The sequence below is a fragment of the Apostichopus japonicus genome, chromosome 4 (assembly GCF_037975245.1).
Source record: "Apostichopus japonicus isolate 1M-3 chromosome 4, ASM3797524v1, whole genome shotgun sequence".
Lineage (NCBI taxonomy): Eukaryota > Metazoa > Echinodermata > Holothuroidea > Aspidochirotida > Stichopodidae > Apostichopus > Apostichopus japonicus.
In genome coordinates this window covers 23,790,058-23,807,112 of record NC_092564.1, presented here as the reverse complement: position 1 = coordinate 23,807,112, position 17,055 = coordinate 23,790,058, and the positions used below count along the sequence as shown (strand labels likewise).

The following is a 17,055-nucleotide window of genomic DNA, read 5'->3' as shown; positions in this document are numbered from 1 at the left end:
AGAAACAACATCGTGGAGACCTGTAGCAAGACAATAAAGCAACCTGTAGTAAGACCATATAGGGAGGACCTTTTTCTGTAGTAAGACAATATGGCCTACAGTAAGACAACATTCTTCTACAGTAAGCAATTCTTCTTTGTAAAATAACATAGAAACAATGGGGAGACCTGTAGCAAGACAACGGAAGGACCTGCAGTAAGACAACATAGCAACATTTATCAATAGTAAGACTGCATGTCAACTATAGTTCCCAATAGGGGGTGTGTGGGCCAAATCTATCCCAGAGAAAATTTCAATCACAAAACAAAAATTGTCACAAAATTTTGCACTAATTGGGTGTGTAGGTCCTTATAGCCTTCAGATTCAGCAACCTACTATATTATCTGCAAATTGCTCAGTCTGGTTCTCTAGGCTCATTTTCTCTTATAAATGTTTCTCTCTGGCCATCACAAAATTAAATTAATTAATTAAAAAGACAACTTGTCAACTCTCCACTAAATAAGGAAAACAGGTCACCCTTCCTGCAAAAATAAATAAACATGGCAACCGCCTATCACAAGGAAACAATGCCCCCAAACAGGATTAATAAAACTATATAATATATGGGAAACCAAAACTAAATTTGTTGTTGTTTCTTTGTGGGAGTTGTTCATCACAAACATATCCACAAGGTACAGAATGATGGTTGGGTCTGCCTCTTCCTTAGAACAGTTGTATAAATAGACCAAACTCACCCCCAGATTCATTTTATATCGCTGCTCTTTGTGGCTGCCTGTGTTAACAACATAGACCACGTCATCGATCGTTATCGAAGTCTCAGCGATGTTTGTGGCCAGAACGATCTTCCGACGACCTTCGGGAGGTCTATATTTGACACACAACGAAAAATAGAATGTAACTTAGTAGTGAAATATGGTACCACTTGCAAGATTTCATATCAATCATTGATGTAAAATACAAGACAATTTTTAATTAAGTGTTTTTTTCTTTTCAATTCACTTTCTCTTCAGCCATTGCCAATGTTCAATTAGACTTCCAGCCCTCATGTTTTCTTTTATTTGTTTTCTAGAGACAAAAATGGTATGGTGATGTCATATTTATTTTTAATCTACTTGTCGTACTCCTTGTTCTGAGGTTGCTGCGTATGATTACATGGCCAGCCGGCCGGCTGGGACCTTTACCCGAGTAAGACCTGTGAGTGCAACGTGTTAAAACAATGATAATACAATTATCATATTAATACAATTACCGTGATCATACAATTATCGTATTTATACAAATATCGTGATAATACAATTATTAATACAAATAAACGTGATCATACAATTATCCTTTTGGTGTGCCACAATGAATCCAAATCAAAAAACTGCCATCTGCCCCACTTAATTTATGCTTCAGATGAAACAGGAAAATCTGAATGATTACTATGAAAATAAGGCTAGTAGAGAATTTTAGCTAAGATTTGTAAAATAAAAAGAGAAACAAACAGGGAGGGCCGCACAATAATCTGGAATTAAGAAAAACACAGGATGTCAGCTAGACTGGGTATTCCTACCTCTGAAAGATCTGTTGTTGCTCACTCAATGGAATACTCGAGTGTACCGGAAAGATGTAACGAGCTTCACCATCCTTCGAGAAAATTGAGAAATACATAAATTATCATGAAATACTATATGAATACATGGTTACACACACATTTTGACTTCTGTGTGATTGTTATGATCTTGAGGTAACCTTTCACTCCCGAACCCCATATCAAAATTATTCCACATTAAAATATAAAATGTTGCTATCTTCACAACTCGATGATTCTTTCCAGATTCATTATTTGGCTCCTAATTTTTGGGGCATTTACTGAAGTTATCAAACATGTGATACATCACTTAATTGCTACAACCTTATCACATATATTCTACTTATTTTATTCGACCTTGCCGAACACATTCGGTCGCAATCGTAACTATATATTTGAAAACATGTAAAAATGCTTGCAAACTGTTGCACCAATAGACTCCTGAACTGTTGCTGAAACAGTGGTAGAAAATATGCTTAACCACCTTACCTTTCGCAATGTGTTCCGAAGCCTATCGTTGACTGTCTTTATATCCTGCCAGCCAGGGAGGAAGACGAGAATGGCACCCTGTTGTAAGTCAATAACAATGATAGAACAAAATAACAATTGAAGAATTATAGAGCAGACATATGAACAAACAGTGCTAAGATAAATAAATACTACCCTGTTGTAAGTCAATAACAATGATAGAGAACAAGAGCATTAATGACGCAGTATCTCAATACTGGAAGTTTTAATTTTGATTCCTAATTTCAAATCTTTGCTCTGTCTCTACAATTATCAATATCAATCATGGTACAACAAATATATAACTTGCATTTTTGCTACTTTGCCACGAATAGTCTCTGCAGGTTACAATTTATCCTGCTAGTCTTGCCTTTAGCGCTCATTGCCTGTTAGTCGAAAGAACGACGTTGCAAGGTTTAGTAATGTCATAGAATATTTAAGAACTTGTTTTTTATGTGGTATCCTTCATGTTGGGTCAGTCTCTGTTGGACTTTTTGGTCCTATAGTTTGACGTCAATGACAACGGCCAAATTAGAAGAGGCGAACAACTCGACCATATTCTTGATGCCTGCCTTGAGAGCTAGGCCTATTGACCTACTGTATGTTACTGTAGACTGTAGTGGTGACTACCATCAAAACTATGTCCACTTCTAGATATCAAAACAACCCACGTTTTTCCATCTCAATTTTTCTGACATGAAGATTTCATGGATTTATGACTTGGAAAAAATAATGTAAAAGAAGATTACAAGTTTTTATATGCAAGTGATGGGTGGCCTCCTCCTCCCATAATAGCCTCCTCAGTTCCTCTCCATTTTGTTATTTTATTTTAATTCTTTGTACATTTGATGTCAAACATTACAGGTTCAAAAGAAAGCTAAACATACTTCTTATAACCTTATACATCTTATATTCTTATAAATAAAACATAACCTTATACAATTTTTATAGTCTTATAAAAGTTGTGATGCTATGGCCGGCTCCTCTTAAATACGTACCCATCAAACAAACTTACCCTGGTCCTTCCTAGGAAAAGCTGTCTGAACACCAGTACAATGCTAATGTGGCTATCACTGAAAGCCTAATAGGCCTAGGGGGCCTAGGCCTATATATATATTTGTTTAAATGCACTAGGCTTACAGTAAGTAGCCTTCAGAAATACAAGAATGTGTATACGTAATTATACAAAATACATGAAGGGCAATCAAACAAACTTGTCATGGCCCTTGCTCTGAAAAGCTACCTGAACACCAGTACTATCCTTAAATGGATGTTACAAAAACGAAGGCCTAATATAAATTAAATGCACTACGTAGAATTCAGCAGTACAAAATGTGTATATGTAATTAGAATGCAATAGACTACACCTGGCGTACCTAACTACAGTAGAGAAAATTGGTCGCGAGGGTAGCCATTTTCGTATATCTAACATGTAGCTGCCATGAGTCATAGCCAATCTGCTACAAAACAGACTTGGGGGCGGGGCTTAATCATCAAAAACGGACCTTTTTACTAAAAGTAGGGGCGGCAGCTCAGTGTTGTTTTAAGAAAGAAAAATCATTTAAACATCAAATAAAGCAAATAAAAGCCATAAAATGTCATATACAGGTAGTAAAATTCTTATTAATACCTACCTGTAAAAAACAAATGAAAGTTTAAAATGTTAATAAAATATATAATATATAGGACCCTATCTTAGACGATACCACTGTTGAAAGACAATTCTATTCTATTCTCTTTCATAAAACATAAGTTTTGGAGCGTGTGCAAAAATGGGTTGTTTCGACTGTATTTCAGTCCAAATTGGCCCGATTTGGACATAAATCGGTGAAAAAGTCATAGAATGAGATAAAATTCTCGAATAAAAAATAGTAACTTTTGTTGGCCTATATGATATATGCTTGCTCTGAAAATTCCAGAGAAAAAGAACTTTATATGAAGACGCTGAAAAATTTTTAAGAAAAGAGAGAGTCCCACTTACTGTTACAATATCTCTATACATGTAATGTATTGAGATAAAAATAACAATTGAAGAATTATAGAGCAGACATATGAACATACAGTGCTAAGATAAATAAATACTACCCTGTTGTAAGTCAATAACAATGAAAGAGAAATATTACAATTGAAGAATTATAGAGCAGACATATGAACATACAGTGCTAAGACAAATACATACTACTGCTCAACACATAGCACAGTCACATGCATACAACTGCCACACACATATGACTGAGACACACATACTGTATTCAAAGTCATACCACTATCATACCTATACCATAACTGAATGCATAACACTATCACACACATACCACTGCCACATGCATGGCACTATCACACACATACCACTGCAACATGCGTACCACTATCACACAATACCACTGCCACATAGATACCAGTATCACACAAATACCACTGCAACATGCATACCACTATCACACACATACCACTATCACACACCTTACCACTGTCACATGCATACCACTATCACACACCACTGCCACATGCATACCATTATCACACATACCACTGCCACATGCAAACCACTATCACACACATACCACTATCACACACATACCACTGCCACCTGCATACTACTATCACACTCATACCACTGCCACATGCATTACCACTATCACACATAAAACTGCAACATGCATACCACTATCACACACATACCACATACATACCACTATCACACACCTACCACTGTCACATGCATACCACTATCACACACCACTGCCACATGCATACCACTATCACACTCATACCACTGCCACATGCATACCACTATCACACAAATACCACTGCCACATGCATACCACTATCACACACACACCACTGCCACATGCATACCACTATCACACAAATACCACTGCCACATGCATACCACTATCACACAAATACCACTGCCACATGCATACCACTATCACACACACACCACTGCCACATGCATACCACTATCACACAAATACCACTGCCACATGCATACCACTATCACATACATACCACTGCCATGCATGCCACTATCACACACACACCACTGCCACTTGCATACCACTATCACACACATACCACTGCCACATGCATACCACTATCACACAAATACCACTGCAACATGTATGCCACTATCACACAAATACCACTGCTACATACAATGTACCAAAGTACACATATTGCCACTGAAACATTGTGGCTGCACACAAATTAACTCAATATGCATATCAGCACTAAACAAGTACAATGACTATACTCAATACATGTATGCATTTTCAGAAATTAAATCTAAGGAATCAGATGACCTAGTAACCAAAGAAAATAGTAAACTAACTGTAACAATAGAAAAAAAAAAATTCAGGAGCCAAAAAAAACCCCAGTTCCGTTTCCAATGGCCTTAAAACTTGTTACTTCAAAACTGCATATCCTGTGTTCTTAGAACTGAGCCGTACAGTCCTCGTTTACATTGAATCTAATAAGTGGGTGATACATTTTTTCCACATGTATGCCTGCATGTATACAGGGATATTATTACATAGAAAAAAGAGATACTAACAGGTGGTTTAACCTGATCAAGATATTTGACGACGTCAACTACAAGATCATGGTCTGTTTCTGGTTTTTCAGCCTCATCGCCTAAGTTGACCGATTGACGGTGATGCCTGATACCCGCCTCTTGGAGTCTATCCATCACCTCAGGGAGGAAATACTCTTGCACCTGGTACATTCTACCGGGTACTGATATGAGAGGACATCTAGATATCAAACAGAAAAGAACTCAATTGAAAATCCTCAAAAACACCACAAATGAACTGAGGAAAACTATGTCCAATTGAGTTATTGACAACTGTTTTATGTTAGAACACAAAAAGATCTACAAGTCATATCATGAAATTACCAAGATGAAGGACCTGTCCATGAACGCATAACTATCAATAAAACGGGTGTGTAAAGCAAATTCACATCACGAATGATTTCAACAAATGCGTGAAAGTGAGCAGATTTATGGCGCCCTCACTCACCCATCAAAATATCTCGAAAACATCTCAGCATTGATGGAGGCACTCATGAGGAGTAACGTGAGGTTGGGGTTGGATCTGAGGGCGCTCTTCAGCAGCACCAAGAGAAAGTCGATGTTGATGTCTCTCTCGTGGACTTCATCAACCACGATGTGACTGATCCCTGAAAATAAATCAAAAATATCAAATTCAGAGACGAGCTCAAGTTGGATTCGGGAGTCGATATCCGATGTCCGACGACATGAATGTTTTCTGCATCTTTTGTTGTAAGACATAAAACTACCTTTCAAATAACATTTCATTTTTCTTAAAAAGTAGTTCAAAATTACATTGATTTTCTATACAAAGAAACTGTCGTTCAGTTCCTACATGCTCAGGGTTAATTCGAAACTTCTTTGCTTGTAACAAAAGTGACCTTGAAGCAACCAGTGTAATGTCAGAGATGAAATACCATGTGCAGCAGAATATTTTGCATCTTTCTTCAAAGTTTGAATTCAACTTTTTCAATTTTTAAAAGTGGATACATCAGAAGACAAATTTACACCTATGTCCATTGGTATTGTACAGTGCTAGGAACCTTAATATGGTGCAGTATTTATTTTGGCACATTGTTAGAAATTTCTTTATTTTATTCGTAGCAACACACAGTCATTCCAGTTTAATATATGCTAACAAGTCTCTGAAGTATTCCCCCCCCCCCTCCCCCCTTCTCATTGAGATGTTATTTTGCAAACCTACTTCAATATCATCACTGTATTCTGTGACTCATCTTTCAACATTTTTATAAGCCCTTGAAGATCCACACCACTAATGAAGACAATTATGTTCCCAACTTCTGACTCTTGCAAGATTTTTCACCTACGAGCATTAAAATGTTAAAGAGAAAAGTTGTCAACAGCCTGTCAAAACTTTGAATAAAATTTAGTTTTTACCTTCCAGAGTCGGGTTATTCTGCAGCTTCTTCAAGAGAATTCCAGTCGTGCAGTATAAAATACATCCATTCGGGTGAGGGAGGTGACTCTTCAGCCTGACTTGGTACCCGACTGTATCCCCCATGCGCTCTCCTCTCTCCACGGTTACACGCTCCGCCACGGATATTGCACTGATCCTACGAGGCTGTGAAAAAATGAAACAAACCAAAAGAAGCATAAATACATTTATAAGCCTTAGAGAAACTGACAGAAAGGGTCACTTGTATCACGTAGATGTTAGATCTGAGAAGCAAGAATATCCTTCAGGGAGGCAGACTAAACAACAACAACAACAAGAAAATGTAAACAAGTTAGAACTGCCAGATGGTACAGAAGGTTGACTATTAGCATGCTACCAATTGCTCAGACAGTTTGCATTAACTATGAACCTCTAGTGCACTTTGTACCAGATCCACTACATTTTCACTATTAAACTAGCACATAGATATAACTTTTAAAATATATTTTGATCTATCCTAAAAATGAACAGCTGGAAATTTAGCCTGACCAGTTTTGAAAAATATTTTTTTACACATTTCGCTAGGTCTGAAGATAAATGTGTGTGACAAGATTGCAATGTACTTAAGATAATTATTAACACACTACTGATTACCACAGCAGCAGACTTGGTTGAGGTACCAATACCTCTGTTACCTCATCGATGGGACAAACTAACCATATCAGTATCACAAACACAAGCAGATGTCTGTTGTGGGGACTTCTCCACTTGTGTAAATCTATATCACTGAGTCTTGTTTGCTACAAACACAAGCAGATGTCTGTTGTGGAGACTTCTCCACTTGTGTAAATCTATTTCTCTGAGTCTTATTTGCTAAAAACACAAGCATATGTCTGTTGTGGGGACTTCTCCACTTGTGTAAATCTATTTCTCTGAGTCTCATTTGCTAAAAACACAAGCATATGTCTGTTGTGGGGACTTCTCCACTTGTGTAAATCTATTTCTCTGAGTCTCATTTGCTACAAACACAAGCATATGTCTGTTGTGGGGACTTCTCCACTTGTGTACATCTATTTCTCTGAGTGTCATTTGCTACAAACACAAGCATATATCTGTTGTGGAGATTTCTCCAGTTGTGTACATCTATTTCTAAACACCACCATACGTCTGCTGTGGGGAAATTCTATTTACTCTGCCAAGCTTATTTCATCGATTTGACAAACAGTGATAACCTTCTGCGACCTACGATAATCCTTCTTTCCTTCGACAGGAAGGTTGATTACTGTTATGACAACTGGCACTGTTAGTCCATCCGTTACATATTGTTAGATATGAATTTTTTTTTCCATCTGATTTATGGTACACTTACATACATGTTCTTAGTCACACAAAATGTTCTATACGTGATTTTAACGCTTACCAAGAAACCGACACGATGTTTTCTGTTTACTTAAAGAATGAAATACTCGTTTCATATGAGTACTTGTAGAATTGAAATATTCTGATCGTATTATCGGTACTACATACTTGTGTTACAACAATATTGCACTTGGCACCTTCTCTCTTCTCTAGGTAACTATCTAATATAAACTGTGGCACTTGAGTTGTCTTGCCACACCCGGTCTCTCCACAGAGCACCACCACACGATTATTCTCCAGGAGTGAGATGATTCTCTCCCTGTCCAAAAAAAACAAGACATGTAGACCAGTAAGATATCTCATCTAAGATTTCCTTGAAATTTGAAGTATCACAGAATCTAGACAGTCAAGAGAATTACAATAAATATGGTTCAATGTCATGAGGAGCCAACCTGCACCCTGAAGGGCACTTGGTAAAAGGCATCCTTTGCAACTCCCAAAACTTTTAAGTAACAATCTTTTGTGTCTTGTGAATACAATTATGTCTTGGTGCATATGACATTATGTGGTGTTCAAATAAAGCCTGTTGCTATGACGTCCGAGAAAAATATACCAGAATGGTAGTTATGAGGCCATAATCACTCTAACATAGCTGCTTGTATTGTGGTACTCACCCTGCAGGATGCGTACTACTACATGTACATTTTAGATATCTAGTATAGATACTTGCACTCATTCCAGCGCTAAAGAGCCCTGTACTCGTACTTGTACCCAGGGGAGTTCTTTCTTGTACTCATTCCCATGATTCAGTGCTGGTACAACAAGTCTGATATACTGTATACACACACACACACTAAAATGTAAGAGGGAGCTAATACAGTCAGTCCTATGCTAAGAGTAGTTTTAAATGCCACCATCCATCTAGACAAATCCCCACTTCTCACCAGCACATAGATGTCTTTGTAACAGAGCATAAAATCAAAATAGTTTTTAACAAACTCTTTAAGTTCCTGCTGCATTTCCTACAATACATCCTGCTGTCTCCAGGGGCAACAATATTAGGTTATGAAGGAAACTAATTGCCTAAAAAGACATTTGTCACCACCGAAAAATATATACAATGCTCATAATTGATTGAATAACCTTTCAGATACGATTGGCAAGTCTGTAGCGGATAGCGCAGCTTCGTTCTGGTTCCATCTCGTCTGCTGCCACCTATTGTACAAGAACTCACTGCGTTGATTCAGGCTCTCTTCGCTGATTTCTTGTAACTCTCGACCAGTGATGATGTCAGTGGTCCTTACCCTCTCTTCTTCAAAACGAGGATCAAACTCATCCATGAAGCGCATGCCATTGTGTCCCTCCTCTAAGGATTCCTAACGGTACACAATAATCATTGGTTTAGACTATAGTTTTAACTAGAAAGCTTTTTGGTAGTTGGTAAATGGAGAGTTGGTTTTAAAAACCTGTGATGACACCAGTCAACCATTCTCCAGAATGATAACACTCAGATATAGATACTCAAAGGGTTTCACTTAGGTGACAGTACATTGTGGCAGGTCAAGAAACTTACTGGCAATGATGCGACTTAACCTTAACATGAAAACAATAACATATGTACAACAATAGGAGAGAACTTGCAAAAAATGAGGTTTGAACTGAGTATTAACACGATATTGATATACTAAATACCAGGTACTAAAAAGCTATTTAAACTTTACAAAGAACCGATACATGGATTCATTTCTAACAGCGACACAGCTCAAAATGTGCAATTTGACAACAGGTGGGATTCTCACCAGAAGACGAGATTTCATCAACTACAAATTTTCTAGACAGTTTATATGCGTAAGTAAATTCCTTTAACTTAAGAATTTTATTAAAAGTGCTATTGAATGCTGATTTTGATTATGTCGCATGATAATTCAATGTTAATATAAGTGACCATTCCGCTTTCTTTAGAAGATGCTAGACAATCACAGCTTTGCCACTACTGTACCTTTTGGCTTGTATGCAATGTTAATATTCTCTGCTTCAGGTCATTTGGTAATTGAACAAATTCTGGGAGTGAATTTTTCTGTAGATGTTGTTTGATAGCATTGGGATTTTTCGTAGTAGTTCCATTGCTCGGGCTACCGTCATTTTGAAGAACTCCAAGCTTCTGTTGAGGTGGATGGGAATTAAAAACTGTCCAATAATCACGCTCGATAAAGATGACAAAGAGTTGGTTAATCATTATTTCAATCGTAACAAGCTAAATGCATCTTTTTAACAAAGTAACTAAAACAAAGTAAAAATAACAATTTTCATACTGACAAAGATGTCTAGTTTTGCAAGAAAATAAGTGGAAAAATCAAATTGATATTAACTAGTAACATGTCCGCACAGGGAATAATATAGCGTTCAAATTTTGTATAGCAGTTTCGATGCACTGTTTTCTTTTATTTCCTGTAAAATACTACGGTTCCTGTGCAGGAAAAGGCTATACAAGTTTGGACTTGTATAGCAATGTCACCATTTTACATAGAATTTTGGGCAACACTGGATAAAATTATTCCCTGCCTCATAGCTCTGCCCCCCCCCCCCCTCTGCTACCTCTTTTTCCTTCCCACTGTCCATCTCCTTGCCATGCATTAGAACATTTACAACTAATTATTAAACATTTTTAACCTTTCTGTAACATCCATTTACAATGTCCAAACTATTGTATTTGCATCAAGGTTCTTTGCACAACTAATACTGGCTAAGGTTTGTACAATTCTAAAGGCCGACTCTTAAGTGGTTTGGTCGATCACATCAGGATGTTTTTTGGTCATCAAATCTTACCTGTAACTGTACACAGGCTAAGGCTGCTGCAGCTCTCTCAGAATCTACCTTCTTCCTTCCAAGTCCTGTGATGGCAAACTCTTGCGGCCAATTGAGACGGAGTACCGTTTGGTACACTTCCTTGATACGCCTTGTTTCGTATCTGGCCAGCTTGTTGGAATTTGGTAAATTTGAGCTCTGCAGCAAAGTGTTTAGTGTTTGCTTTGGTGTGGTAAACTGAGAGAGTGCTTGAATTCCAGCATGATCATCAACTAAAGCTTTTAGCACTGGCTCTAGAAAAAGAAAAGCAATTGATAAAATTAACAACGTTAGTCTTGTAACTGAAGCTTCGATTCTAACATAAAACATAAAATACATAAAAAGAGTGTGCCTAGGCTACTGGTTTGACATATCAATTGGTCATAAGAAACCCATCACTTTTCAACACTAACATTAGTAGCTACACGTAATCCAAAAGGAAGGATAGGGTTTACTACATCACAGCGGACATGATAATTTATATTGCCTTATTTCTCTTACTCTGCAATGCGTTACGGAAACCTAATCACAAATGCATATTTTAGGCATATTTCAAAACTGAAACACTGACCCATCTTGCCAATAATGACACCATTTTGCTTTGTATCATGGCAAATAATATTCATGGTAGTAACCTAACAAGTAACATGGCCCAGGCGCAATCTATGAGTTACAAGCTGTGAATGTGAACCATGTGTTATGTTCTTCTAGGCTTACAAATATGGCAGGATTGACCAGAAAAGGTCCAGAAAGAATACAAGTTTGGGGAATTATTCACAATGGTTATGTAAGCAGCTAGGTAACTACTAAGTACTAACATCTGCACTGATATTGATAACAGTAACAACATAGTTACATAGCTAAGGCCTGACGGTAGGGCCCAGCCTTCGCCTAATTTAGTAGTAAGATCAGTAACCTGAACTGTTCCCAGAACTGCTATTGCCTGTTGGCCAACCCAACTTAGACTTGTCTATTTTAATTAAGTTAGGCTAGGTTAGGCCAAGGCTCGTTATGAGTCATACACAAAGTTACAGTAACGTTATGAAGGCAATGCTCGAGGTTCGAAGCGAACTAACGCACTCTTTGATTTCTGTCTTTTTCTGGCAAGTAGAAGGCTAGTCCTACTAAAACTTCGTTCGAAATGGCGACTACATTTTAAATAATCATGTCGTTGGATCAAAAGACGTGAATAGACCAAATGAATCGCCGAAAGTTGTTGACATGGAGGCTTTAACCATGTGCACATGGAGGCTGCCATTTTGATTTGCAATAAATACGGAGTCCTATATTGTACATCTGTAAACTTTTTGACTTGCCAGAGTTACCCAAACTGATGACAAACTGATGCAAAAAAGTAAAATTGATCATGTCCCGTGTCAATACTACATGTAAAGGAATATTTCAACAAGCTAGGCACAGACGAAGAATCTTTTTGCAAAAGTGTTCTCAATATGCATGCATACCAGTTATTTTTAATCCCCTCCCGTCATCTCCGACTCCTCACCTTCCCGTCCATGTAAACCTTTGCATACCCACAAGGTACATAACCCCGGACCTTTTGCTGGAGCAGTGGTCAGTGTTTGAAATTTAAATTTTTGAAAATTACGCATGCGTGAATTTGCGAGGGGTTTACAGTGGTTTTAATTAAGTCATCGTGATTACCTGACCTTGGTATTACTTGATGGCCCCATTCCGGTGTTTAAAGTTGCTGTAAGGTTGTTCAGTTGTGACGTCATTACGCAACGCACCTTATTAAATTATTTCAGTTTTAGCAAGGAGGTCCGCAATGCTTTAGCAAAATATTGCTGCAATGAAATTTTCACTTATCTGAGCCACATTACAAATCTCATAAAACTGTTGGTTTCTCACCTTCATGAACGAACTTCTGTTTCATGATTCCGCATTCTGTATAGCATGGTCCCACTGCAACAACAACCAGCTTCTTCTTGTTATGATGGGCTCTGCCATTAAAGTGTTGTTGGATTACTTTCTCGCTGTTCAAAGGTACGTGACAAACTTTACAACGCCATTGATCGGTACTTTCATCGATTTCAAGATCTTGATGAAAATTATTTTGAATTCCACAGAGGTCTGCTTCGTCTGGGTCGTGTCCAGTGATTCGTTCCTCATCTTGTAGACTTCTTGCCTTCGCTGCACTTTTCACTATTGAAGATGTATTACTTGGTTTGTTGTAACTATCGGGTGATGTCAGAATTAAAGGATATGTTGATCCATGTGTTTGTAAATCAGATGTTACTGATGAATTACTTTGATTAATGTTTCTTATGGGTGACGTCACATTCATGTGGGGTTTTGCCTCTTGAGTTTGTGAATCAGATGTTAATAACGTGTTGCATGTGAAAAGGGAGTTTGTATCTACTTGTCGTTGTAAACCACATGTTAACAAAGACTCCCTTTGATGGGTGTTTCGTAGGGATGACGTCAAACCTACTTTGAATGACTCTTTTTGATTGGTGTTGCTAACGAGTGACGTCATATCTACTTGGGAGGTTGCCCCTTGTCGTTGTATGCTTAAACCAGGTGTAGATGAGGGGAGACCACTACTCACGGGTGCAGCAGACACTGTAAGTTTACTAAAACTTAAACATAAATCATCTTCGATTCTTCCAAGTTCATGCGCTGCATTCTTGAACATTTTTCCGTGCTTTTTACCGTCAAGATGCTGCTGGGCATTTACTTCTCCTGATACACTAATCCTACAGATTGTGCAGAAGAAACTCCCAGCTTCCTCTTGAAAGACCGAAAAGGTTTCTGATCCTGCTAAAGAACTTGTCTTCGCCAAGCATCGTCGCCTGACATGTGATTTACCCCTTACGTGGCTTGTAGCGGGAATCTTCCCCGTACAGGTGATATTACACAACTCACAATGAAAAATATTTTGGTCTTTCGTGATCATGAACTCGTCGAGCGATTCAGTGTCATTGTTATCAAGTGAAGAGAATGTAAGGAAAGGCTTTGCAATTTCGTCCTTATTTTCTGTTTGCGTCTCAGGTATTTGGTGAGAATAAACGTTGTTGAGTACACTGTCCCATTCTCTGTACTGGTTTTTAACGAGAAAGTGTAGTAACTTACTATTATAGACATCATCAACTTCTATATTACCTGAAGGCAAAATGTAGAGAATGTTCTGAAATAGTTACAAGAGAGATATACATAAGATGCACATATAGGAATGTATCCAGGGGCGGACTAACGATGGTGATTTAGGCCCCCAGACAAAATACGATCATCGGGGCCCTCCACCCTCGCCATCATGAGCCAACGACAAAGAGAACGAGTTTCTTCATCCCACCCCAGCCCCATCCCCACCCCACCCCGTACCCCACCCCGTACCCCACCCCGTACCCCACCCCCGTAAGACAAAAAGTTGAGATTAAGCCCACGTCTGGGCACCTTGAAACTTACGTTATACATATTAAATGGAAACAAAATCTGCATGAGCAATTTCCCGGAGTTTAGTCGATAAATTGAATACATTTATAAAGGTATATGTGCATAAGATAGAGATATATAAATTAGAGAGATATGATCAGAAACCAAATCATAGCTTAATCTTATGCTATCCTGATAATGACGTACATAATGTAGACTTAGTTTCAAGGATTGTTTTCGATCCTATTGCTATGGGTTAAATTTGAATCTACGCAAGACACATATTTTACGAACCTTGGAGATTAGACATGCTGGGTGCATTCGATTAAAAAATATATATTGTGTATAGAACGAAGAAGTGTGGTCCTGTCTGCTGCAGCAATCCGTCTACCACGGGCAATCCCAACAAGCACATCACACATGCACTCCGGCTATGGCATAGATATATGCTATTTTTAAACTACCCATACGCGTTGGACGGGGAAAGTTTGCGCGCGCCATGATAAAACGACTGCGCGTGCGCATTCCCGAACTTTAACTTCAAAGTGCACGAACGTATTGCACGTTCAGAGATATGTTTATACAACGCTGTACAAAAATCTATCCAGGGTTACTAAAACATGTATCCATGTGACTAGTGACGCCTGGCATGAACCAACACACCGATTATATATAATTAATGACAGTAGCCTAACATAGACTGAGGCATCTTAATTGTGCATCTCTCATGCACTATTTCAGACAAAACTGAGATGAATCCGAAATCATGCCTACTTTAAACTCATTATAGAAAAACGGACAGAGGCATCTCCTTTTCGAACCGCTTGTAACATAGGTCCAGTGTTGTAATCGAACAAGTACTTGTATTTGAGTACCAAGTACCTTCGTGTACCCAGTGCAATGGTCCGAGTACTCTTTTACTAGGATTCGAGTACTTCTTTATCCGAATACTTTTGATATAATAATAATAATAATAATAATAATAATAATAATAATAATAATAATAATGATAATAATAATAATAATAATAATAATAATAATAATAATTATAATGATTATAATAATTATAATAATAATAATAATAATAATAAAAAATAATAATAATAATTATAATTATAATAATAATAATAATAATAATAATAATAATAATAATAATAATAATAATAAGAATAAGAATAATTATAATAATAATTATTATTAAAATAATAATAATTAAAATAATAATAATAAGAATTATAATTATAATAAAAATATATTATTTACATATATTATATACCTCCTTAGACTTAGAACTGCTCCCTGGTGGTCATTGAAAGCAAAGGAAACAACAGTCCGGCGAATGTGATAAAGTTGCTATCATCTTGCAATTCACTTTATGTTTAGCCTATGTCTGATATTGGAATCACAAACTTGGCAGTAGTAAGCTACGTGCTGCAGATGTGTAGGGTGTTTGACTAACAGTTATAAATACAAACATCAAGCAACATACTTCACTCATCAATCAGTTTTTCTTTAAATTCAAATTCATAATCAGTATTGAAAGGTTCAACTATTTAAGAACTTCCAGCTCTAGTAAACATAAAGTTACTTTTGTGGAGTTATGGCACGCCTTTTCCTTATGCCCTGATTTATTCAATTTAAGCCATATCGATTCCGTTTCCTTTACCCTAGAAGTTTGCTATATACTTGCACATGTACTCGGAAAGTGGTGTTCCATGTAATATATATACTTACAAAACAAAAAATGAAGAAGTTTTGTTACAAATCTAAAGCAAATTTCTCTTCGCATTGATGATAAACGATGAATAAACGGAGGAAAAAAAACATACATCACTCATATGAATTTTTCATCTTCGCACATTATATACATACTGTACTTGGTAATGTACGATACATTACTCATGTAGAATTCTTCATCTTCGCACATTATATACATAATGTACTTGGTAATGTACGATACTGCTGGAGTAGAGACCCATGAGCAGGCGCGGCGGAACGGAAAAATTATTGGGGGGGCTAATGTGTGGACACTATCTAAGCGGAGCGCCACCATGGGTTGGCGCGGAGCGTACAAGAAAATTTTGGGTTTTTTCAAACCCCCAGATGGCCGGAAACGGCACTTCCCGAGTGTTTTATGTTTCGAATACCTACCCCTAGAATATGGGTCTCAAGCCTGCAATTTCTCAGATTACACGAAAGTCTGTAAAAACATTGTAATTTGTATATTCGATGGTGTTTTAAGAGAGTAGCTATTACTCGAAGTGTACTCACAAAGACGTTTTTGAGTGTAGTAAGGGCAGTGGCGGAGCTAGGGGTATTGGTCAGGGGGGGGGCAAGAATAGTCTGTAGGGGCGCTTTCGACACTATCTAAGCGGAGCGCCACCACAGGTTGGCGCGGATCGCGGTCAGAAAATTTTTGAGTAAAGACAC

General features: G+C 37.6%; 1 protein-coding gene across 3 annotated transcripts in view; it reads right to left on the bottom strand.

Moving 5' to 3' along the window:
* The window catches only part of LOC139966858 (ATP-dependent RNA helicase DHX30-like), a 41,183-nt gene extending 24,616 nt beyond the window's left edge, over window positions 1-16,567 (bottom strand). Inside the window, exons 1-12 of one of the 3 annotated variants that reach the window (XM_071970284.1) lie at window positions 16,498-16,567; window positions 13,102-14,355; window positions 11,215-11,486; window positions 10,388-10,549; window positions 9,532-9,764; window positions 8,557-8,707; window positions 7,032-7,215; window positions 6,103-6,262; window positions 5,637-5,835; window positions 2,063-2,140; window positions 1,556-1,629; window positions 735-864 (exon numbers count right to left, since the gene is read on the bottom strand). In XM_071970284.1, coding sequence (XP_071826385.1) covers window positions 735-864; window positions 1,556-1,629; window positions 2,063-2,140; window positions 5,637-5,835; window positions 6,103-6,262; window positions 7,032-7,215; window positions 8,557-8,707; window positions 9,532-9,764; window positions 10,388-10,549; window positions 11,215-11,486; window positions 13,102-14,355; window positions 16,498-16,561 — 2,961 coding nt within the window. In that variant the 5' untranslated portion in view covers window positions 16,562-16,567. Of the gene's footprint in view, window positions 1-734; window positions 865-1,555; window positions 1,630-2,062; window positions 2,141-5,636; window positions 5,836-6,102; window positions 6,263-7,031; window positions 7,216-8,556; window positions 8,708-9,531; window positions 9,765-10,387; window positions 10,550-11,214; window positions 11,487-12,312; window positions 12,508-13,101; window positions 14,356-14,919; window positions 15,073-16,497 lie in introns of those variants that run through there. The other 2 variants (XM_071970285.1, XM_071970287.1) reach the window with 2 other exon arrangements.
* Between the last annotated feature and the right edge of the window lie 488 nt (window positions 16,568-17,055).